Below are 24,000 nucleotides of genomic sequence, written 5' to 3' on the forward strand. Positions count from 1 at the left end.
GAGGAGGATGAGACTCTTTAGAGCGGTCCTCAGCGATGGGTCTTCAGTGCACAGACAGATGGGGTGATCTGCAGAAAACTCTCTCCAGAATGGGAAAGGCTAAAATTGGTGAGAGGTTGTAGTCCAGTCTGCTTTTCAGATAAATATGAATCACCCATTTACCAGGGTAAATGCCAGGATGGTCCTTAAAGATTCCAGCCAGAGGCACTGAGAAAGGTTTGCAAGCGACAGCAGCTCCAGGTGTGTATTGTGCAGTGAAGGTTTCAGCCTGGAGATCACCCGAGGTGTTCTGTGTCTACAAGCTGTCACCCAGAGGGGAGAGGAGAGGTGCACAGTGCCCATGGGGGGAGGAGGCGTTCCCCAGTCCCATTGGAGACCTCGTTTTGCTGCTTCAGCTCAGTCACTCAGCTGTGGCAGCCAAAGTGCCCGCGGTACCCCTGTGCTGGTGCTGCCCTCCAGCAGAGCACTGGAGGCACCAGCCTGCAGCAACCAGGGCAGCTGCACTGCGGGAATGTGATTCCACTTTGGTTTCAAGCGTCGGGGGAAATGTACGACCACAGGATTTCGGTTTCGAACTGCAGATGAGATGCAAACACTTCTTGGAAAGGAAGACTGGAAAACAAGAGCGAGCTTGGGGAGAGCTGCTGTCTGCAGCCACCACAGAGGGACATTGTTGTGGGCTGCTCCGTCTTCTGTGTTAGGAAGCTGTTGTCACCTCACTCCAGAAAGCTCCTAGACTGGTTGTGTGGAGTCTTCACATCCCAGGACATGAGGAAAGAAGGCAAGCTGACTGCAGGTAGCGTCTGAGGTCACAGGTACTACAACCGGTCTTTCAAATAGTTAAAGGGGTTAGAAACTTCTAGAGCAAGCTGTTAGGTATTCAAGGCTTTCCAAAATCCTACAAAAACCATGTTTGGAGGCAGTGAAACTGAAAAGCTACCACTATGGAGGTATTGGTGCTATTCTTTGAAGATGCAGACATATTAGAGGAAATCTCACAGGGTATTGAGCATGTGCGCTCTGTCCTACCTCAGGAACTTGGAGGCATAAAACTCTCTCAGTTTTCTGACTTAGCTGTGAGGCAAATGTCAGCTTTCCAAAATGGTGAAACCAGGCTTTGTTGGTAGAATCTGATGTGTAGAACTCAGCACTCTTATCCTGAAGGCCCTGAGAGTCTCTGCTTGCCAGGGGCACAGCCCATGACTGAGGATTTCAGGTCTGGCCTGGCCACATCAGGCAAGAACCTACGACAATAAGGTTTTCTGGGCAGTTTTAAGGATTTGTGTTTCCTGAAATGCAAAGGAAATAAAAGAAACATATGAAGGAGGATGTGCAAGATCATCTCGTGTTCTCCCCTTCTTTAATATTAATGTCTTTTTTTTTGCAAGAGAAAACACTGAGGGGATGGAGATACACTTGTCTCCTTGCTCCAAGGATTCCCATGGAGAAATTTACAGCTAACTTTCATTCACATACACAGACAGGCTGTGTTCACGGTCAGGTGAGTGCTTTCAGTACAATCAAGCTTTCACCACAAGAGCAATGTTCTATATATTTACCCTAGAGTGACTGGGACTCTCCATTTTCTGGATGATACAGACATGTGTGAGTCCTGAAAAGAGTATTGACATCAGATATTTGGCAGATGTCATGATAAATTGCTGGTTTTCTTAACCTGTTGCAGGAAATCATGAAAGAGGGCTGGAACAGTGAAGTATCTGCATTTTGGCAGTGATCAAAGTGCAAAGAGCCTTTTAGTACAGCTTATCTTTCTCCATCTAACACTGTGATGCCCTGATAAAACCAGTACGCACAGTAGTAAGTGCCAGAATCTCTCGGGGTTAAATGATGGATTGTAAAACTATAGAGAGGCTCAGACGGATTCTTGCCAACTTGAAATCTCCTTGAATCTCCACTGTCTGCAATAGCACGTTGCTGTCCTGACACGTACAATATCCTCTTTGGTGGCTCTCCAGGAAGCTGCACGTACCAGTGCACGGTTCCTTCATCTCTCATTCGGCACATCATGCTGGTGGAGCTGCCGGGCACCTGCCTCTGGATCTCTGGGGTTTGCACCGGTACTGCCTGGGCATCTCCACCTGGAAGGAGAAGCAGAGAAATTGTGAGAAGGGGAGGAAACCATAGTTATTTTGAGCCAGGACTGTGTTCTTGGCACACAGGAGGGGGAGAGGAGAGAGGAGACGTAAAAGGGCTTACAGGACCAGAAAGAAGTAGCAAGAAGAATGGTGAACAGCAACATGTTGCCCATGTGGGTTAAACCTGGCAATGAATAAACAGAGACAGAAGCATGATAAAGGCCTTCAGGTGGAGAAAGCATAAAGCAGCTCAGAGGAGGAAGTGACTCATTTGGCACATCCAATGGCCGTTCTTCAACTTGCTACTGTGGAGAGGGTTGACTTTACTGAGAAGCTCAAACACAGCAGTAACAGGGTGAAAAGATCCTAAAAGACACAGTTTGAAAGAGTTTTTCTTCATCTGCTACATTCCTCTCAGATTTAACTACCAAGCTCACAATTAAAAAACTCAAGATGTTCAGTATGGCGCTTCCCAAGGATGTTCTCCTCTCAAAGACACCCCAAAGGTGTCCCAAAAGCACATTTCACCAGCCTTTCCTAGAACATACCGCCTCCTTTTGTGACATGAATGGGATAAGTCCTAGTGAACCATTGTCTCTTCCTCTTACTTAAAACAGCTCCAATCTGCCTGGTGAGCCTATCTGTTTGCTTCAGAAAATGGTGAAGTGAAGCCAGGGTTCCCCAGCCAGCTTTTTGCTGCCCTCTGCTTTTTCTTGTACTTTCCCTCATTTTGGAGCCCTGCTAAGGTTTCCTGCAAAGCCTTCATGGCAAACGGTCACTTGGGCAGCAGCCACCACAGGGCGTTCTCTTCCCTGAGAAAGATTTATCATTGTCCAACCAAAGAGAGATAACCTACTCTGGATGTTTTTTTGAGTCTTTGTCAATAGCATCATAATAAACAATGAAATCTCATCTCACAAGTAGTACCGGAAGTTCGTATTGTCCTTTTGCCCTTCTGACAGACAGACAGACAGATGAATTTGTGTCAGGTGCTGTAGTGCAGACATCTACAATGGAAGAAGAAGAACAACAACAGAAGAATAATAATCATGGAGTTTACTGACTGGAAGGCTTTGTCTTTATTAATAAGCCAATTATGTATGAAATCCAGAGAGGAAGGTATCTTTCAAGGCCAAACAGAAGCTGCAAGGAGAACCTGCAGCAATAAGATTTTCAGAGAAGGCATCTGGGCCTGTAGGAAGATAAGTAGTGAATCTCAGATGGGGGGTAGACTGCCATTGAGGAGAAATAACAATGTGCTTGAGGTATGTGACATTATCACATGGACACGGGGTTGTGATCACATTGCCACCTAAGTGAAATGTCATTGTCATTGTGGTCTGCTCTCAGCTGTCTGGCTCAGCAGTGCTGGGTCACCTGTTCCATATATTCCATGGTTTAGTCTGCAGCTTTCTCTTGTAAATAGTCTTCTGAATCCTTTCCTGGGGACATCTTTTCAGGAGATGCCCAGTATAACAGAGCCCTTCTGTAGGAAGAGGTGCTAAGGAGTATTGGTGTTATAAGGAGTCATCACTATCATAAACATTGAAACAGGAGAGATCGGTGATGAGTGTCACCAGCATCTCCAGTGTGACCTGGGTCTGAAGTCTCCCAGGCCAGGTCTCCATGTCAATGTCCTCCTGCTACACTCTGTCCCTGCTATTGCTTCATTTTTGCTGCTTAGGCAGTACTTGGGAAAGTATCTATATTTTTCAAAGATGCTCTGTGTCACTCCCTAAATCCAGCTGTGCTTACCATCATCCCCAGGAGTGCTCCTTTTCCCCATCACAGCACATGGTGCCAGATGAAGTGTATCACGCTGCGGTTTTCTGCTTTTTTCCCTGTGCATTGTTTCTATTTACATGCTCAGCACAAAAGTGTCGGCAGGTTTCAGAGGCAGGAAGGTCAATGGTGGTTCAGTGCGTTTGACGTAAAGCTGCCGCTCAGGGTACAGGCAGCTTTCTGTACAGGCTGCCTGTGGTCTGGTGGTTCTGTGTGCCTGCCAGTAGGCACAGTAGTAGGTACCTTCATCGTTGGAGTTTATGCCATTGATGGAGAAAGAGCAGAGATTGGTACCTTTCTTCACAGAATTATACTTTCCTCTATTGGAATTATCATCATAAACAGGTTGACCTGATCCGATATACAGAATCCGTTCAGGAGCTTTGGAGGGTATCTGTCGGTACCAATGTATAGGCTCAGACTGGAAGTCAGATATGCCCTGGGTTGTACAGTCAATCCAGGCAGTTCTAGTTTCCTTTCTGGTGATGGAGGCTTGACTCTGTTTCAGAAACACTTGGGCTTGTCCATCTAGAAAGAGGGAGAGAAAACACAAGAAATACTCAGCCTGCTGTTCATCCTCACGTGTAAATAGGGGGTGCCTCCTGCCGCTGCACCGCACCGGGGTGACAAGGGGAACCTACGAGACCAGGCTGCAGCCAGGGCCAGGAGCGGGAGCAGCAGCATCTCGAGGGCTCTGGCTGGCGTCTGCCTCTGGGAGGAAGGCAGGGCTGGAGGGCTGGGGCTGAGCAAAGGAAACCACTCACTTGGGCATCATCTGGAGAGGTTTCCTGGCAGCAGGTGGGTGGCGTTGAGATAAAGCAACCTGACTGAACCCTGCTGACTGTTATCTTGATTATAGCTTTTATAGACTTGGCACAGACTCACCTTCTCTCCCTCTCTCTCTCTCTTATACACACCAACAAACTTAGTTTAACTCACTTAAAGTAATTTTGTAGTCTGAAGCAAATTTTATGACTGATTTCAGACTGGTTGAAAGCTGGTAAAGAGTGCCTGAGTCAGACGCTTTTCCTCAAGTCCACTGCCACCTAGAGAAGTGGACACTCCACCGGTAGAGAAATGCTGAATGGGTATATTGGCTCTGCAGCTCTGAGCAGTGCTTCAAGTTTATTTTCACTTATATTCTGCTATTCGACCACACAAATGATGTAGCTAGGAATAATATTCCAAAGACATAGCTTGAAGGGTAGTGGGAATAATATTTTTCCCTTCTTTTATCTAGCCTACCCTGCCATCCTATAAATCCATGGAGCAAACCGAGCCAGACCTATGAAAATACTCTTTTTGTTGGTACAGTAAAACAACAGCTCTGCTGGTGCTGGCTGTAGCACGTGTCTGCAAAGCTCTCACAAGCATCTTTGGTATCTGGCTGCCTGTAGAGTGATGGGGAAAGCATGTTCCTGCATGTTGTCAAACACTACAGGATCTGGTTCAGAAAGCAGAGCACATCTTTGTGTGGGTGCCCTACCACTTTCTATTGCTGTGCATCACACTTAGCACAGTAGTAGGTAGCGGAGTCTTGCTGAGTTACTTTGTTCACTGTCAGGGTGGTCCTTCTTGATACCAAGTTTCCCCTCGTTGGGCTTGTTTTCAAGGAATAGCTTGGAGGACGCCAATGCGCTTGGGATCTGTGCTGGGACTCTTTTGGCACCAGTGAATGAAAACATTGCTGAAATCAGGATCGGAGATGTGGCAGCGGATTAGCACGGTTTCGCTTTCTGGCTTGGTGATGGATATGGGGGTTTGCTGCAAAACTTGTGTAGAACTGCCTGTGTGAAAGAGAAAAGTTAGAGACATGACGCTGAGATAAGAGAGAGTCCTCTTTGCCACTGATGGACGTGCAGTGATGGGGGAGAGCAGGGTATGTACAAGAAAAAAAATAGCTGCCAGGATGAAAGTGCTCAGCAGCCACACTGTCTCTGCTGTCCTTAGGGCTTCCTTTCAGGGACAGCGTCAGACTAAAGTGGGATGGAAGCAGATCTGAGTGGCAGAAAACCACCCAATGAGGTTCTGCCAGTTGCAGATTTGTTAAATAATGATGCAAAAGCCATTTCCTGTAATTAACATTTAAATGTAAGGCAAACAGAAAACCCTGAAAAAAAATAGCCTTGTAAGAAGAGAGCTTGCTACTGAGACATACTCCCCCCTCACCCCCGCAAAGAATTTGCTTAGAGGATGAGTAAACTGTCATCTTCTTTCTATCTTTATTTTTCTTCTCCTCAACATATGATCAATGTGTGCTAGCTTTTAAAGTCAGTTCTTCATATTGGGATTTTCTAGGTACATCAGCTATCAGAGGATAGAACAGAAGAGGCTGTTCATCTGAAGCAGCCCAACTGCACATATGCTGCTTTTCACAATTCCACAACCTGTCATGCTACCAAGTGCCTGCAGGTGAGCACAGCCTGGCCAGTTCCAATCATTTTTGAAACATGAGTGGTTTAGGGCTGTTCAACAGGTCGAACTGAATTCAACATTGGTGGTTGTTCTTATTTCAGCTAGAAAATTCTAAATTAACTATTTAATAGTTCTTTCTGCATTGAGCAACTTCAGAGGCATTGACTTCCTCTGTTTCTCATTAGTGCTAGTTAAAAATAACTTTCAGAAAATGCCCCCTTTCTTTAGTATTTCCTAAAGTGCTTTGCATTCTTTAGCTGTTGCAGGAAAAAATGGTAATATTTTTTTTCTGCAACCTAGAAGAGTAAGTGAACTCAATGTTAGTAGCCCTTGTGATAAATGAGGCTGTAGCCCATCATTTCCCCTTGGAGATGAAGGCAACTCCATTTTGGGAACTGCTAAAACTAGATTATCGTAGAAACAATGTAAGAAATAATCCTACATGGAGAATAAGATTGATTGCAGGATCTGACAACTGTCTTAAAATTTCACTTCTACTTCTAGAAACCTATGATACAACTTCATAGAGACTGCTGAGAGTCTGTATTTAGTGTACCAAATTATTCTAAATAGCTCCAATTTGTGCTTGATTTTTATCTGATAAACCATAGCTCAGCAGCACCTCCCAGCTGCTTATGAGCTGTGCGGTGTACCTCACATCACCCAACAGGCCAGGACGGAAGAGTCAACAACCTGTGAAGGAAGGATAAGATGCTCAGCATCATGCAAAGTAGGATACTTCTGACTGACTTGTCCAAAGACTGCACTTATATTGAATTTCCTTGGAGTAGCAATAGGGAGCTGCAGCAGATGGTGCTACATGGCTCCCAGGATGGCCGCTTGGAAATCACAGGCACTCTGCAGTTCCTTCAGTCTCCCGCCTAGGTCTTCAGCTGAGGATAGTTTAAGAAGGACTCTAAGATGAAGGTGGTTTTCTCCTGTGAGGATTCCTGAGCATTTACTGTGCCTTTCCTTATTTACAACTGGAACACATTCTGCTTCTTCATCCTTCTGGATTTTGCATCCATAAAGTTCCTTACCTGGGGTAAAACTTGAAAACTGTGACTAGACATGTAAACTCAACAATTTCACCCAAAATTCTCTCCTGTTCCCCAGTCATGTAAACTGCACTTCTCCCTTCCTCGGTCTCTCCCTGTTGGATGCCCATAGTTCCCTACCAAGCACTTCCTGGCCTTTTGCCTGCTGTTCTCCCATGTCTCTACACAAAAAGTTAATGGTGGTGTGAGAATGTTTCATCTGCTAACATGTCACTGTGGTAGTTGTCATGAAGAAATGGCAGAAAGTCAAGGCTGTGGGTTCAGTCTTAGGAGGTAAAGTGGTACTACCAGCTGTCTTGGTTGTCCAGCTTGTGCATCTACAGTATGTAGGTGTCTTCACATGTGTAGATATTTCTTCTGGGGGAAACCTGTATCAAATCCAGGAAGGGTGATATGGGCTGGTGTCTCTAGGTGGGGAGTAGGTCCCAGTTGACATTTAGTACCAGTGCATGTAGGTGAATTGTGACCCTCCCATTACTTTGCAGGTAAATTTGACAGTGTCCTCTGGGAGCAGTTGGGCTGTGATGGAGACTGGCTCCTGGTCTAGGTGGAGGGCCCAGAGCACACCTGCAGGGAGAGGATGCAGCAGGAATGAGGCTGCAGCACGAAATCCTCATCCCTGGGGACATGAGGTTGTCCTCGATAGGACAAGGGGTAATGGGATCAAGCTGGAACACAAGAGGTTCCACTTAAATTTGAGAAAAAACTTCTTCTCAGTAAGGGTGACAGAGCACTGGAACAGGCTGCCCAGGGAAGTTGTGGAGTCTCCTTCTCTGGAGACATTCAAAACCCGCCTGGACATGTTCCTGTGCGACCTCACCTAGGTGTTCCTGCTCCAGCAGGGGGATTGGACTAGATGATCTTTTGAGGTCCCTTCCAATCCCAAACATACTGTGATACTGTGAAACCATAGACACCCCATCCAGGAGGAAGAGGGACTGACCTTTACTCCCTGTTTCTGCTGGCAAAGGCACAGAGGGCTGTACAGTGTGAGGAGGGGGAGAAATGCAAAACATTATCTCCGTTGTGTGGGCTGTATTGCAGGGATTTGTCAGCCATCACACAGGCGAATCAAGCCATTTGTCCAAAAGTTATGTGCAAAGTGTCGTTTGAGCTTGGGACTCAGCTAATAGGACATTGCTGATACTAAATGGTGTAACTAGGCTGGGGGACAAATGGAAGTGTGATATAAAGCCAAGAAGAAATATGTCCTGAGATTATTAACTAATACATAGCACTTACTTCCAAGGCAAGATACAGGCTTGGAGGATTTTCAAGAAGCCCATAATTTTTTCTAGTTCTGCCACAGCTCCTCAGAAAAGGAAATTCAGAGCTGCTGGGCTAGTTTAACCCTAATGAGATTTAAAAAAATAATTTAAAAAAATGTACTGATACCTTGCTCCTCCAAAAGAAATTGAATTGATGAAGAGATAAGTGATTTTTTTTTTTTTTTTACACAGTGTTGGCTTAATTTCCTGTTAAAAACAAGGCAGAGAGGGGTGTGTCAATGTGAAAACTTGCTGATGCTGTTGGCAAGTGCTGCCTGTGCCTGCAAACCTTAATGAGACCAGGACACTGTGCTTTTGTCTTGCTGGGCAGGTACCAGCATTTTTCTGTTCTGCCCCTCTGCGCTAAGGTATGGCTAATACTGAGCCCCAGTGTGACTCCCACAGATAATCAGACAAGTGACCAAGGGACAGGTTTTTGAGAGCTGGGGAGCACCCACACAGGGTCTCACTGGGCAGAGAGGTGCACTGCTCTCCTGGCACCCAGCCCCAAAACTCCCTAAGCCAAAGCTAGCTATGCTCACCCATGTACAAGCACCATCCTCTGCACCTTCCTCCAGCCTTTGTTCATTGTGCTGTCTGACCCTGCGAGCGCTCAGACACACAGACAGCTATCTGGGGCATTTTCTAACATACTTCATACACTTGCAGGTCAGTCTGTAATCAAGTGTGGCAACATAACAGTGATAAGAAGTTCAGCACAGCAGTACTTCATAGGTAGAATATAAATTAAAGTGGAAACAATGTCCTTATGCACTGTAAGAAATATTTTGTGCCCCAAATATATATATATTTTTTTTACAATGCCATTTCCCCTCTTCCTTTGCATACTGCTCTGCTTCTCATCACAGGCAGGGAGGACACAGCTCCAGGTGGCTAATACTTGCCACAACAAGCATGTATGCTTCTCCCCATCCCCATAAACCCCCTGCACCATCCAGTGCCTGGGACATCAACTAAGAAAGACATTGGTGGTGTTTTACTCAGCAGGTTTAGTTTGCTGCTGAAAAATGCTGGGAGTGTGGTCACACGTGCTGTGTAAGAGTGGTCTCATCACTGCCTGCATTGTGTAGGGATGGTTCTCCAGACATCTCCTTCCTCCCGAGAAATGGCTTTGCACTCTGGCTGCCTCATCTCTGCTGGCACAGGCACGTCCATGAGCAGCCTGGTGAAAGAGCACTGCCGGAGCCTGACCTCAGCCCCCTCTCCTTCTCTGCCTGGTCTCAGACCAACTGCAAAAACTCAGGCTTGCATGGGTGAAGAATGTCCATCCCTGCAGCAAGCTCAGCTGGGTATGTAAATGCTTGGTGCTACCCAGCCAGAAACATCTCTGAGATAATGTGCCTGACTGGAAGAAAATCCAAGAGTAATTCTTCACCCTTTACCTAGTCTTTGTTTTGCTCATTGATTGGCACCATAACTCCCCAGGGTTAGGGACAGTTTCACAAAACATTCTTCCAAAGCACCTAATGCAGCAATAGGTTGATCACAAATGAGGTATAACCATGAGAGCAAGTAGGATAATTAAATTAATTTCCTGCTATATGTTCATTTTACTATGTCGGAGATGTTGATTAAGAAAGTGGTCCTGAGTTTTTTTTCAGAGCAGAAGAGCATCCTGGTTCCTGCTTGAAGTAGTGGTAATCATATTGTATCTAGTAGACAAATGAGCACAGGTTAGATTGAACATATAGGAAACATTTTCATTGGTTGAAAAAATGTTTAGGAGAGTAAAGTTCGGACATTTTCAGGACTAAAACCATATGTCTAATCAGTGCATGTGCTACTCACTTTGATGTAGGAAAAATATCATTACACCTTAAAGCATGTAAAAGGCTGTACCAAAAGCTCATGCACTTATTTCCAGTCACATTCATAGCTGGAAGGCAGTGGCACCCTGTGCTGATCTGGGCTCGTTAATAGCCAGGGGCAATCAGGACTATAACATCACAGCCAGGTTCTCCATCAGCACTGAAAGCTGATATTTGATTCTGCCCTCTTCAAAGTGAACACAAACCTCTGCAGCCTTCAAGCATTCAACCTGGCTGAAAGGAAATAATCCATTTGGAATTCTGTCATGTTAATGAGAAACTACCACAACATTCCCTAAGGGTGTTACTCCTTGAATCTTCTTCCAGAGTCATTGCATTTGGTGGCCATCTGGTGATGGACTCATAGAAACTGACACACAAATAAACTGTTCAGTACTTCCACAAGGTGTGAGGGTTTGCTCAGAAGGAGGTTGTTTTCATAAGAGTAAAATCTTTGAATAGCTGAAGTAATGTTATGTAAAACAGATATTGTTCATCTGCTCATTCATGATGCAAACATAATTACATTAAAACTTCAAATTCATTCCCTTTATTAAGAAGAGCTTGAAATCTGTCAAGAAATGGTATTGTGTCACAAACCACTAAACCTGCTAAGCTCTGCCAAGAGCATTTATCCCTGGAAACCAAGTTACTTCATCAGAGCATCCTCTTCTGTGCTGATAAAACTTGCTACCTGTTGTCTGCCAGTGTTCCCAGGACTGATGCAGAGCAAAGAGGACAGATGCCAGGCCACACCTAGGAGCCTGATACCCCTAAGGGGAGTCAGAAGCCTCTGGAGTTGACAGGAACCTCCTGTGTTGTAGGTAGAAACATATTTATACAACAGAATTGCAATTGGATTTGAGCCAGGCTTACATTTCAATAGCTTCCCACTCTCACTGCGGAGATGTCTCCAAGTGGGAAATAGGCTGTGACTTTCAGGAGGACACTGGCATCCTGGACAGTATCTGTGTTTGAGAAGGAGAGGTAGATCAGTGGCCCTTTGCCCAGGGCTTGGTACCAGTGGATGCAGGAGGAGCTCAAGCCATCGGCTCCTTGGCCAATGCTGCTCTGCTGTGGCTGCTGGCCGATAAAAGCCTGATCCATGCAGAGGGCCCACAGCAGGTCTGGAGGCAAATGGGAGGATCAGGAGGGAGGAGATGCTGCTGGAAAGGCATTTTTAGTCTGCCATCCTCCTACCAGTCTCAGCACCATAGCTTTCCCTGGCCTGGAGTGGCCGGGATGGCTGTTGGGGTGGCAGTGCTGATTCCTTGCCATGGCCCCCAGCACTGAGAACTGGGAGGGAATGAGGGGAGCCCAGGACTGCCACTGCAAGGCTAATGGTGGCAAGGGGTTTTGTTGAACGGGAGGAGATGCACACAGGCAGCCAGAGAGGTGCCCCTTTGAGAACTGGCCCCTGCGGACATGTTTGGGGGTCTCTGATGGCTCCCAGGCCCGCTCTTGTCCTTTCTTTCCTTCATATAAAATGCAGAGCAATGCAGGCTTTGGCTACTTTAGTATATTTAGATCTTCACGGGACCTTTTGCAGAAGCAGGGTGGGTTACACAGATCCAGAAGGATAATTTAGTGCCTCACTCATTATTATAATCACAGTTAGAGCCTGAATGTGTCTGGGCATTTAACATTCACTAATATCCATATGTCCTTCACTGTACCATATCATTTATTAATTTTGGTAACCTACATTAACTTCAGTTTTGGTTGGATGCTGTATATTAATTTTCTTAATTTCTTCTCCTCTATTTCTATATGCTGCCATTTAATTTCATCTCACAGACATCTGCAATGACCTTCTGTCTGAGGACATATTGTTTTGCTACAGGACACACCAACATTTTTCATTTTTTTCTCTGGCTGGAAATGATATTCATCCTGCTCGATCTCTGCATTGATTCCTCTGGACAGCCTAATGAGCAGGGTCGAAGGGAAGGGAACCTGGTGGGAGATACTCCACCAGCCATTCCTGGCTGGTAGGTTTTGCAGACTGGAAGAAGGTTGTGCCTTGGTGCCTGCTCCCATATGGCACAGGAGCAGCAGCCACTGCTTTACTTATCCTGCTAGAATACCAGCAGGACACAAGTGTCTTCTCGCGTGGAGACTGAGATTTTTTCTCTATGGAGGCTGGTCCCCCAGTGAGGTCAGAGCCTGAGATATGGAGGTGGAGCCACTTTTCTGGAGCCTTCCCTGGGAGAACTCAGTGCTGATGGATGTAGGGTGCCTCCAACCTGGCCAACACTTTCCAGGAGATCTCAGCAGTGCTGTCCTTCGGTGTTGGGTTTATAACAAGTTCATGCTCCAGGCTAAAAGTCCACAGGGTATCTGGAAAGTGAAAAGAGACCAGCGATGAGGAGGCCGTAGTTAGAAATATGCCCCTACCTGGAGCAGCAATGTCCACCCCATGCTGGGTCTGTGCAGCTGGGGTTCACAGCAGGTATATCTGCCTCTGGGGCAACCTACATTGCTGCTGGTACGGAGAACAGAAGTCTCACACCGATGCCTTACATTTGCTGAGGAGCACGTAGCTATGCTGCAGTCCTGGTGAATCAGTGCATGAGCTCGCTGTGTATCCCTACCTCTCTGGCCACCCATGGACCTAAGTTTTCTCTTATTTTCCCTAGTTTCTGCATAGTAGACCAATTTTTGCTCTTTGGAATATTACACTGTGGGGCATCAAACACCTGGCCCTATATAAATAATAACCTTTAAAAAATGGGAGGAAACATGTACTTACAGGGAAAGACACAAACTGTGGAGGCTTCCAGGCTTCCATGTCTCTGCTGCAGCTTCTCAAGGGCCCACAGCATCGTGTGCTCCCAGGCAAGGACTGCTCCAGGGCTGGAAGAGCAAGATGAGTGACAAAGTCCTAAACCCTCTGATAAGAGAATGAGACTCAGCAGCTGCTGTTGTTTCAAGCCTATTGGAAAGTTGCAGGCTTTGACAGTGAAAGAAAGGGGACATGGGCACACACCAGGGCTGAGAGGGGATGTGTGGTCACGTCACCACGGTATGAAAGCCTGTGAAGGTGGGGGGTGTCTCTCTCTACTGAAAGGGAACCCTACTAAGTGTTTGGTACTTGAGAGAGGGGAAAAAACCCTGGACAAAATATCAGATTAGTTCCCATTTGGTAAATCAGGACAGTGAAACAGTTTTCAAAGCATGAAGACCATGCATTGCATTTCCTTGAAAGGCAGACAAGAAGTATGCAAGGAGACTGCTGCATTCAGTACACTTCTGACCCCCAACACTGCACTACTGGACTTCTGCAGTGCCTCCTATTGACATCCATTCCCAGCTTTAACTTGCCTACAACTTGTAGAAGAAACCTTATGAGAAGGATGAGAACTGTGTGTGGGCTCTTCCTTATTCCAGGAAAAAGATGGAGGGGGGGAAGCCATCATGGGACAGATAACACTACTTGGTCAGAGACCCTGCATCGATTAGACCTATCTAGAAACTCTCACCTCGTATTTCCTGGAAGTGCCAGGGTTGTTTGTTTGATTGGTTTGCTTTGGTTTGGTTTGCTTTTCATTTTGTTTTAGCTTTGTTTTGGTTTTTTTTTCGCTTGGACATCTCAGAAAAGGGCAAAAACAAAGGGTAGGAATACTATGAATTTGTATACTATTTCGCAGACCTAAACTGAGCAGCCAGAATAGCAAAATGGTGGACTATTTTACTTACTGATGTTATCCATACTTGTCTCCACTGTCTACCTCCTTTGCTGCTTCAAGGACTCCATTTAGGGAAGAGGTGGTTTGGTGCATTATTTTTGTAGCCTCAGGAGCCAGTGTCAGGCAACTGAGGCCTGACCTCACTGCATGGAACTGGCTTGCTGGTTTTGAGCACTCCAACATTAAAAGACTCCAAACGTTAATTTATCAGGGCTGTTTTGGCTGGGAATCAAATACCACAGCACTGTGCTAACGCCTAAGAACCACAAGTCAAGCAGGGTTTCAGTCATCCCAGTGTGACCAGGGCAAACCATGGGCAGGTGAACAGAGAGAGGCAGAAAGGAGGAGGCATCAGAAAATTAAAAGAGAAACTGACTTTACAAGGCCGAAGTAGTATGAAGGAGCTAGAAAATTAAGCCCTTCTTTTTTGTTTCAAAATGTTTCTCCCTAGTTAATAATTTAGCTATTTATTTAAGCACAGGTGGACTACACAATTATTTTAAGCAGAGATGATAGCATATAAAATTATTTTATCCTCTTAAACCCAATAATGTCTCTTTGAATTGAATCAGCTGAGAAACTTATTACTTGGTGTAGATTTTCCATGAGTAGCTACTCTGGTTTGCTATACAGCACAAGTTTTAACGTGTATGTGATGAAAGGATATGGTGCTGTAATGACTTACAGTGAAGCTTGATAAAAATGGTTTTGCTTCTGTCGTTGCACTGAATTTGCACCATGTGTCTGCAGCTATGAGTCAGTTCCATCCACATAATGAAGGATATTAGTGCAAAAAGCTCACAGTTGAAGATTGATCCAAATGACAGCTCGAATTTGACAAAGGTAAATTCTGGCATCTACCACCCTCTGCTGGGTATGAAGGAGTAAAACCCTCAGAAGCCCTTTTTGAAAGCTGTGTGGATGCTGTACAGCATTCATAAGCATGGACAGACGCTGAGAATTCCTACAATATTACAAAATTTTGAAGTAAAAAAGTAGTGCATTAGTAACTTCTATTGTCATGAATACTTTTTAGATGTACAGCAGTGTGATGTTTTTTTCTTGGCTAGGAGATGCCTGAAGATCCTCAGCATTTATACAGCTTCTGCTGTAAAACATCTTATAGGCTTAAAATACAGTGTTCTGAATCTCTACAAATGAGTATGGACAATTTCCACTTCTATTTTTATCTCTGCAAGACTCTGGGAGTCACAGCACTGTGCCAGGTATTATGTCTGCCAGATTTTAGCCACTGAGAGAATTTTGTATGACCTCTTCATTCAGCAATTTCTGTCTTAACCCACACAGCTTATTCCTCAAGATTACATGTTTTTTTCATTCACTGACACACAGCCAGATTCTTCCTCCCATTGCACCTCAAGGTGTTTAAATTAAAAAACTTATATAATTTGACTTTCTTATGAATAGTTACCTGAGATAAATGAAGTATAGGAAGCCTGGAGTACATTCACTTTCTCCTTTGTAGCATGCACCTTGGAAACATAATAATTAAAGTACATAACTACTTACCTTTCCAGTGTTTTGATGTTCTTGGTCCAGTATAGCTTCTGTCTAGGCAAACATAGAGGCACTATTAATGACTGCTTGCACCGAAGCCTATGCTCTGATCGCACCAAAAGAGACCCCAGCCCGTTTTCTCTTCTGAAACCAGGTTGAGGACATATGGGGCTTTTGCATTTGTTGACCCTCTTCAGCAGATGTGGGTCTTACTGATGCCTAAAGACTGTTTCTGGTGCCTACATTATACTTGGTTGTTATCTGCATTGCATTTAGAGCCCGTGGCTGGACTGAAATCCCCTTTACGCACAGAGTGGCACTTTCAATACTGTCTGGGTATTTTCTTTCCCTAAAGTTTGCTTTAACTGCTATTAAGCATCTGACAATTCCCTTTGGGATTATTTCAGCTTTGCCAAATTGCTGTTAATTACAAGGTACTTCTGCCAGCTACAAGAGACCCTATTTGGAAAGCGCTGCAGTTCTCCCCATGTGATGCTCTGTGCTGATTAAACAAGTCAGAGAAAAGACATCCATACGAGAGAAATGCAGGTGTATTTGAAATGCTGCTGGAGACAAGGTGCACACAAAGATAGCATCAGAGCAGAAATCACACGTGTGAAGAGCTAAGAGAGGAATCTTTGAGAAGTGAGTATCTCATCATATATCTATACATTCAGAGAGACGCTGAGTCCAAAACCACAGCACACTTCATGTTCTCTAATTCTGAACCTGGACTGAGAACATGCCACTTCCTAACATTCCTCCACCTAATTAAACAGGATTTCTTTACTTCAGAAAGAGCCGGAGTTTAAAACAGAAGCGAAGTGTCTGTCACGTAGCATCACCGACTCTGGCAAGTCCATGGCAGTCGCTGCATCTGTAGCAAACATCTCGCCACCAGAGAGCACATCAGAGCCAGCAGTGACACTGCAGAGTGCAGCTGCCTGGAAAAACACCTTCACGCTCTTTTGAGCTGCTTTCAGAAATGTGACCTTGCCTAATTAATTGCGCTAACTACTTTCCGTGGCTGGCAATTGGCTTAGCAGGTGGCATTTCACTTCCACCTTAGTGTTTTAGATATAAGAAGACAGATCTTTTAAATCTGTTAAAACAAAACAAAACAAAACAAAATCTGATTTTGTATTTCAAGCAGCAAACTGTGGCGTTTTGGAGGCTACCGTGGTACTTCTGGCTGCTACAGCTGCAATACTTGCTCATATTCTGCCTGCACATCAGTGTGCAAGAGGGGACAGACTTGTATACTGCTCCTACAGCCAGGGACTGCTCTTTCCCCAGTCCCACCTAACTAATTTACCCGTCCCAGTGACTTGCTTTCAATGCCTTTTTCCTCATGTCAGCAAAATGCAAAAAAAATTGTATCCCCCTCCCTCTTCTTGTGGGACAGATGCACCCATCTGTGAGGTCTGGAAGAAATGGAGCAAGGTGGGGAGAGCAGGAGGAGGAGGAAAAAAAGGACAGAAGTGTTATTCAGCTTATGCGTTTTTCATTATTCATGAAAGGTTGTAAACGAGATAGATGAACTGCAAATACACAATTTATTCATTCGCTCACATTAGATGTTCCTCCATCTTCAGTTATTTTGCCTTCCTTCCAAGGCCACACAGTACATAATCAGCCTGCGGGATCAGGAGATTCGGTCTCTAAATCTTTCAAGGGCTTATTTTATGCAGAATTAGAAATTACAGCTGCTGTCCAAGGTGAGTAGTGTGTGCTGTCTTAGGCATAAATAAGCCTTTAGAGAACCCAAGATACAATGGACTGCCATTTTACAGTCACTCCAAAAGCCGGAAATTTGGTAATTCACCAAGTCCCATGTAGTGTGTTAATCAGAAAAATCCAAGAAAAGGGAGAAATAATTCTGGGCTGATATAACTCTGGGGAAGAGTACCAGTGGTATGTAACAGCAGTACATACTGGAAAGAATTTCCCTTGCTTGCCCTAGAATAAGCTTCTGTATATCACAGAGAAATACACTTATTTTATACACTGTTTACCTCAGGAGCTGCAGACATGAAAGTATTTGACATAATTTGACATAATTGTCTAACAAAACTAGAAGAAGAAGAAATTGAATATGCAAAACAGTTGTTAGCCCAAAATGATAAATCCACTTCTATAGATGAACTCCTTCTGTTAGAAAGGACAATTAGAAAAACTATCATTGTGGCTAACTTGTCAATGTCCTTCCTTTAACTTCTACCATCTTAGTATATAGAATTTTGCAAGGAATTTTAAAGATATAACATTAATAATTCTCCTCATGCTTCCTGCCAGACAGCTATCTGCTTTGTGGCTCTGGAGTGCATGTGTGAGATACAGCAACATACTTAATGTCAGAGTGGTATGCCATATCCCCAGTAACCGCAGCACTTAAATGACACCGGCATCATGTGCAATGGCATGGCTTTTGGGACATTATCAGTACATCTTATTGCCAGTAAATAATGCCTGTCCTTTCAGTGAGATGTGGGCATTTGATGGTTTTTGAAATAATGTTTTTTTTTATGCTGAGATAGAATTAAGAAATGAAGAGTCAAGAAGTATTTCTGAAGAGAATGTCAGAAGAAACCATGAAAGCTCTTTGCTGTAGACCAGAGACCTTTCCTATGTATATACAACCTCAAGCATGCAACAAACCCTTTACCAATGGATCTGGCACCTTAATCTGTACCAAGAACATAGGAAGAATCGAGTCCAAAAGTGTTGACTTTGACTTGGGTACTTCTAGCACCAAGAGGGCGTAAGGGTAACTGCACACAATCAGCACGGGGTAAAGAAATGCTGTGGGCTGATCACAATGCCCTCTGTTTCCTTAGGGTTACAGCTGTCACGCATGACAGTCTCATTTGATTGTAGGCCCCAGTTAAAGAAGTGATGACATGGTATCCACAGGGAAACTGAGGCTCCATCGTCCAGTGATGGTCTGTTGCATTGATGTGTACAGCAAACATTACTGAAATGAGAGTGTGGAGATGTAGTTAAGCCAGCAGTTCTGGCCTGGGATGTCATCAGAGTCCCACCATAGAGCAGGTGTAATGGGTTATTATGACCGCCTCAAAGTGGTGCACTGGAGTCTGGAATTTATTGTAACACACCAAAGCAAAAGAAAGTTGTTTCGCAGGTGAGATTCTTGGCCCTCGATCACTATTGAGAAGTGATCACACAACAGCCAAACCTGCTAAAAGAACAAACAGAAAACCAAAGAGCTTTCCTGCAACCTCTTTAGACTGATTGCTCATTGTGACATTTCAAAGCAAAAATCCCAGCTACCACAGTTAGCCATTCAACTTCTTCACAAAATACAGCCATCATCTGAATTGCTTTTGAGAGCTACTGCATTCTGAAAACAAAACAAAACAAAACCAAACCAAAAGAAACCAACTTTCTTCCAGTTCCAGAGCAACAAGAAAACCTATTTCTTCCACTGAAATCTGACAAATTAGAAGTAGAATAGAATCAGATACCATTTGCACATAAAATGAGCCCCCAGCCAAAATATCATGAAAAAATAAACAAGTTGCTAGGAAAATATAGATGTTCCTAAATATTTTCAGCTTCCATGCATCAGCAGACACAATAGAGCAGATTCACAGAGAACTTTGCTTCCACACAAAATAACCGGACAAGGAAAAAATTACTAAGAGGTGGCAATCTTTGGCTGAGTGATGGTGAAGCACAGACAAGCTCCCTTGGTGCCTGTGGGCAGATATTAGCTGGTGGTCAGAGCCTGGAACAGGAGGAGCAGCCAGGAGATGTGCTGAGCTGGGGTTCAGACCCTTTGGAGCTCTGACCACAACTAGGGTTGAGAGCAAGCAGTCAGATGGTGCACCTGTTACGCTGTGTTTCTTTGGAAAAAGAGGCATTAAATTAATATTAGATTATCTAATAAAAAAGATAAACTATACGAACTTCAGTGTTACAAAACTTCAAAAGCACCACAGATGAAACAACTTCTTGGGATCAAAGGTTTATTTTTAATGACACAGCACTGGAAAACATAAGTTACAGATGACTTTTTGATACAGGATACATTATATATCTTATTTTAAAAGGATCTGTGAAGGTATGCTGCATAAATACATATAGTGAAAATATATTGTGTTTATTTCTTCTCAGAGATTAGTTCTGTTTCTTTTTCAAAATGTATTCAGCCAATTAAATAAAAAAGTATAGATTAGCATCATAACAGGTCCCCGTCCAGATCATCTCATTGCAACTACTGCAGCGGGAAGAGGAGACCTAGCCATGCCTTCTCAAAGGTTTAGCAGCTTTGAACATGATGTTATTCATCATCTCAGAATGAAAAATTCACATTACAAGCACAGATACTGTATCATGTTTTGGCAATGGAGCAGCTAGTTTTGCTTTGGAACAAAACCATTTCCTGTAATGCCAGACAGTGAAAGAGCAATGTGTGTACTGATGACACTACACAGTCAAAGAACTACGATGAAGTCATGAAAATGCATATATATCCATATGCACTTATATATACACATAAGTTTTTGTGTGTATATATATTACGCATGTCCAAAAATAACATTGAAAACGTTGCAGCAGTTAATTATTTTTTTTAAACACATGAAACTTATAATAGTTTGACCTCATTACTACAGGATAACTAAATCTTCTGCAGTGCAACTCAATACAATACACTTAGTGCAGAGAAGTTAAGGTTTTGGTATTGAGGAGGCTAATTTCAGATTTCATGGGAAAGGACCAAATACAGGATTCACCATAGTTCTGACAAAGCACAAACAAACCTGTTGCCACGTACGTGTGAACAAATAAGGACATTTCTTTTTTATTCAATTTTTTTTTCATGTACTGCTTCAGAAATTGCTAGTTTAACTGTTTGCATTCATGCTCATTTTGATATGTTTCAACAAGCTTTGTCTGGCACCAGTCTGTAAACCATTAACACCTTAAACTACAAAAAGGTGGGCTCCTGTGTTTCAAAGAGGTTAAAAACCTACTGACTGAGCTTCGTACCATGTTTGTCTGTCTGAGCGGAGAACTACTCCAGACGGCGTGTGAAGTTCTCTGGGAAAAGTCCTTTATAACTGTTTGCATCTCTGTACTGAAGCCACTCGGATTCCTTAATGCCCGTCAACCAGCCAGCCTCCTGTAAGGCAAAAGACAGAGTCTCTTAAAGTTCAGGTCTTCCCCCATCCTTGCTACGAGCTTCAGACCTGAAGACATTTCAGAGTCACATGGCTAAAAGATTTGGTGCTTTGGTTAAAAAGCAGCCTCTGATTTTGCACGGACTGTCTTCTCTGTTCTGCCAGACCAGAGTTTTGTGACACCGAGTGACTGTGAGCATATTGCATGGCTTTTATCCCATCTAACCCCTGGCTGAACTCAAAACTGGACAAACAATCTTCCAGGTCATCCAGTATTACACCAGATCTGCATTTGTGGAAATCTCTGTTGAGACTTTTTCAAAGTCGCTGCAATAACACTGGCACACCTGTGCAGTAAGAGCGTAGCAATGGGCCACAAACACTACATGATACCATAGATGGGGGAAAAAATAGTTTTCAATCATCTGGATTTTTTTCCCCTGAGAGTTCTCTTCTCTCGTTCATGTACTGGCAGTCAGAAGAAATAACAGTTCTTGCAATCTTTGGAGTTACTTTCTCTAGAAACTCAAAGTTAGTTAATATGCAATTATTTTTTCAAAAGCTCTTGGAAACGTAAACCAGAACTTGACATGGAAAATTGCAAATGAAATCACCTGCAGTCCAAGCAACTCAAAGAGAGATATCTTATTGAAACGTGCTGCGTTCTCCTAAGTATGATCAACTCCACCTGGAATAAACTCAGTTTGGTGTCTTTTAAAATGATCAACCTGTTCTCATCTCACTAACTCTGTGCTTTGTTCCTTTTAAGAAGAGGAGCCAGAGCAAAGCCGTGATGAACAGGGAATTTCTAATGCTGTCATAGTATTATCGCACAGAGAGTATACAATGTGACAGAGTAATTTGTATGGATCTTCACATAGAGCACCAAGTCATGATTGCTTAGTGGCTCCATGTGGTGGTGCACTGGCTCTCTGTTCCAAAATAAGCAACATTAAAACAGATACAGCTTATGTATGGCATGGGCCAGGTACGTTTCACCAGGGACACATTTTTGAAGCACCTGGAATATCTGAGAGAAAGGAGAGAGGAATTGCAGCTTTGTAGCACAGGCAGTGTAGGTTGTATGAAGGAAGGAACAGTTTTACTCAAGATTAATGGAAAAATTGAAGCCACTGTGGGACTGGTTTGCTTCAAATGGGGTACACAGGCTGATGTTACCAGCTGTATTAGAATTATGGTTTTAGACAGGTCAATTTTGAGGGAGAATAAAGAATAGCACAGATAAAAAGACTCTGTATAAATCAACAAAGTACTTGGCAAGAGACAAAAATATTAAGCTTTACGGTAATGTTAAACATGAAGGGCAGATATGTACTCAGTAATAAAGATATGACCAGAATGGTTTCAGAAATATGAATACATAAAGGTTTATTTTCTCCATCATTGCACACAATTTACTCCAATTAATGCTAATGGAATTCCGATGCACACGGCAAGAGAAGAATATACTTCACGGATTCACCAAGTGAAGATTTCGCATATTTAACGCATAACATCCTAAAAAAAAGTAGAATGAAGACAAAGAAGATTTTTCTATCCTTACAGCAGTGCCTTATTCTGCAAATACTGATAACAAAATCAGTTGAACTGCCTATGAGGTAAGATGCAGCATAATTTGAGTAAGGATGACAGAAGCTACCCCTATAAAAAAGAGCAAAGTGCCCTCCTAAAAGAAAAATCCTTTATTCTGAAATAAAAAACAAACCCAAAACCAAATTACTTGTCTCTTGAATTAAAGGAAAGCTCAGCTGAGATGATCAACACTGGTTATTAACTACTTTTGGACAGCAACAACCATGACAACAATTTCAAATACAGTCCCCAGCATTCACATATGCTTAGGGTATTAGAACTATTTTAAAGAAATATTTTAAATCTGAGGAGTGCTCTTAGCTGCCTCACTAGGCAGGATCCAGCCCCCACCTCTCAACTCCAACATCAACAGGAGACTTCTCACCAACACTACAAGCACCAACAGATGCCCATGAAGCAGCTGGTGCCAGCAGTGTGCAGTGCAGTCTTCTCTTTTAAAGCAGCGGCCAAAAACCAATTCACTCTACTGCAATTCAGTTTAACACACGGAATAAAATTCTTTAAAAATTCACCTGAAATGCACTGTTAAGACAAAATTATATGTCTTAAATGAAATTAAATCGTTGTTTAATTCCGTTTCAGGCTTCCAGAGGACAAAGTTAGCTTTACAGGCATGTAGCACATACAGCAGTGCCTCCATACATTTTGGTTGTAGGACAGCACAATTTGTGTGTGGTCTCAGTGTTCTATGTGGGTGAAATTGTATTATTTCTCCAAATCCACATGTAAAAGCCCCAAACATCTAGGGACTGGGTAATCTATTCTACTGCAATGTTAAGACAGGATGATATACAGCAGTATAATGCACAATTTGTAAGTCATCTTCTATATTAAGTCTTGTGTGCATCTGTGCCTGTATAAAATATGGTACAAAGTAGCATAAAAAACGCCCTAGACAATATGCTGTGGTCAGATCCTGCTAGTAGCATATACCTGGGACATAGTCTGTAGCCAAGCGTGTCATTTAGTCTCAAATGAAACCAAGTACAAAGACAAAATGAAAATCCTTGTGTTTTCTAACAGTAGTGACAACGTGAGAAAAAAGCTGAGACAAAGAAAAATGTCCACAAAAGAAAGAACCACATGTTTTTACCTGATCAGCTGTGGTCTCAGAAGGAATTACTAGTACAATATCTCCTCGTTTTAAGTTGAGCTCATCAGCGTTAGCTGCCTCGAAGTCATGTAGAACTTCAACCTGAAGAAAATAACACCAAACATATAGACATGACCTAAATGGAGACATTTTCCTAATGAAATTATCTGTTCAATCTTTAATGGAAAAAAAAAGAATAATGTGTCTTCTTTATGCAAACACAGGGCTATAGACAGGTACATTCAAATCATTAATGTCAATACTGGTTCATGTAAAGGTTTGCTATTAATATACTTTGGAAGCAGGGACAGCTTAAGTATGTCTCACTGAAAGCACCAAAGGAAACCAAAGATCCTTTCCCAAGGTTACAGGGAATCAAGGACAGATGATACTGCCAACACCCCACGAGTCCTGCCACCCTTAATCCTTCTGTGTAAGGAACTTGCTTTCATTACCCACTATTATTACCAGATCTGAGAGAGGGGTGGCAGAAT

The 24,000-nt window shown here is 43.4% G+C and overlaps 1 protein-coding gene and 1 long non-coding RNA gene across 2 annotated transcripts in view; one reads left to right on the plus strand and one right to left on the minus strand.

Annotated features, from left to right (window-relative positions):
• Positions 1-24,000, plus strand: part of LOC309436002 — a 33,045-nt gene that overhangs the window by 7,674 nt on the left and 1,371 nt on the right. The window lies entirely within an intron of this gene.
• Positions 20,686-24,000, minus strand: part of AMPH (amphiphysin) — a gene marked incomplete at its 5' end in the record, with an annotated part of 117,139 nt that continues 113,824 nt past the window's right edge. Inside the window, 2 exons of the mRNA XM_082044837.1 lie at positions 20,686-20,801; positions 23,507-23,608. Of these exons, the coding sequence (XP_081900963.1) occupies positions 20,694-20,801; positions 23,507-23,608 (210 nt within the window). The 3' untranslated portion in view covers positions 20,686-20,693. The remainder of the gene's footprint in view (positions 20,802-23,506; positions 23,609-24,000) is intronic.

The sequence above is a fragment of the Streptopelia decaocto genome, assembly GCF_964273445.1.
Source record: "Streptopelia decaocto genome assembly, chromosome: 2".
NCBI lineage: Eukaryota > Metazoa > Chordata > Aves > Columbiformes > Columbidae > Streptopelia > Streptopelia decaocto.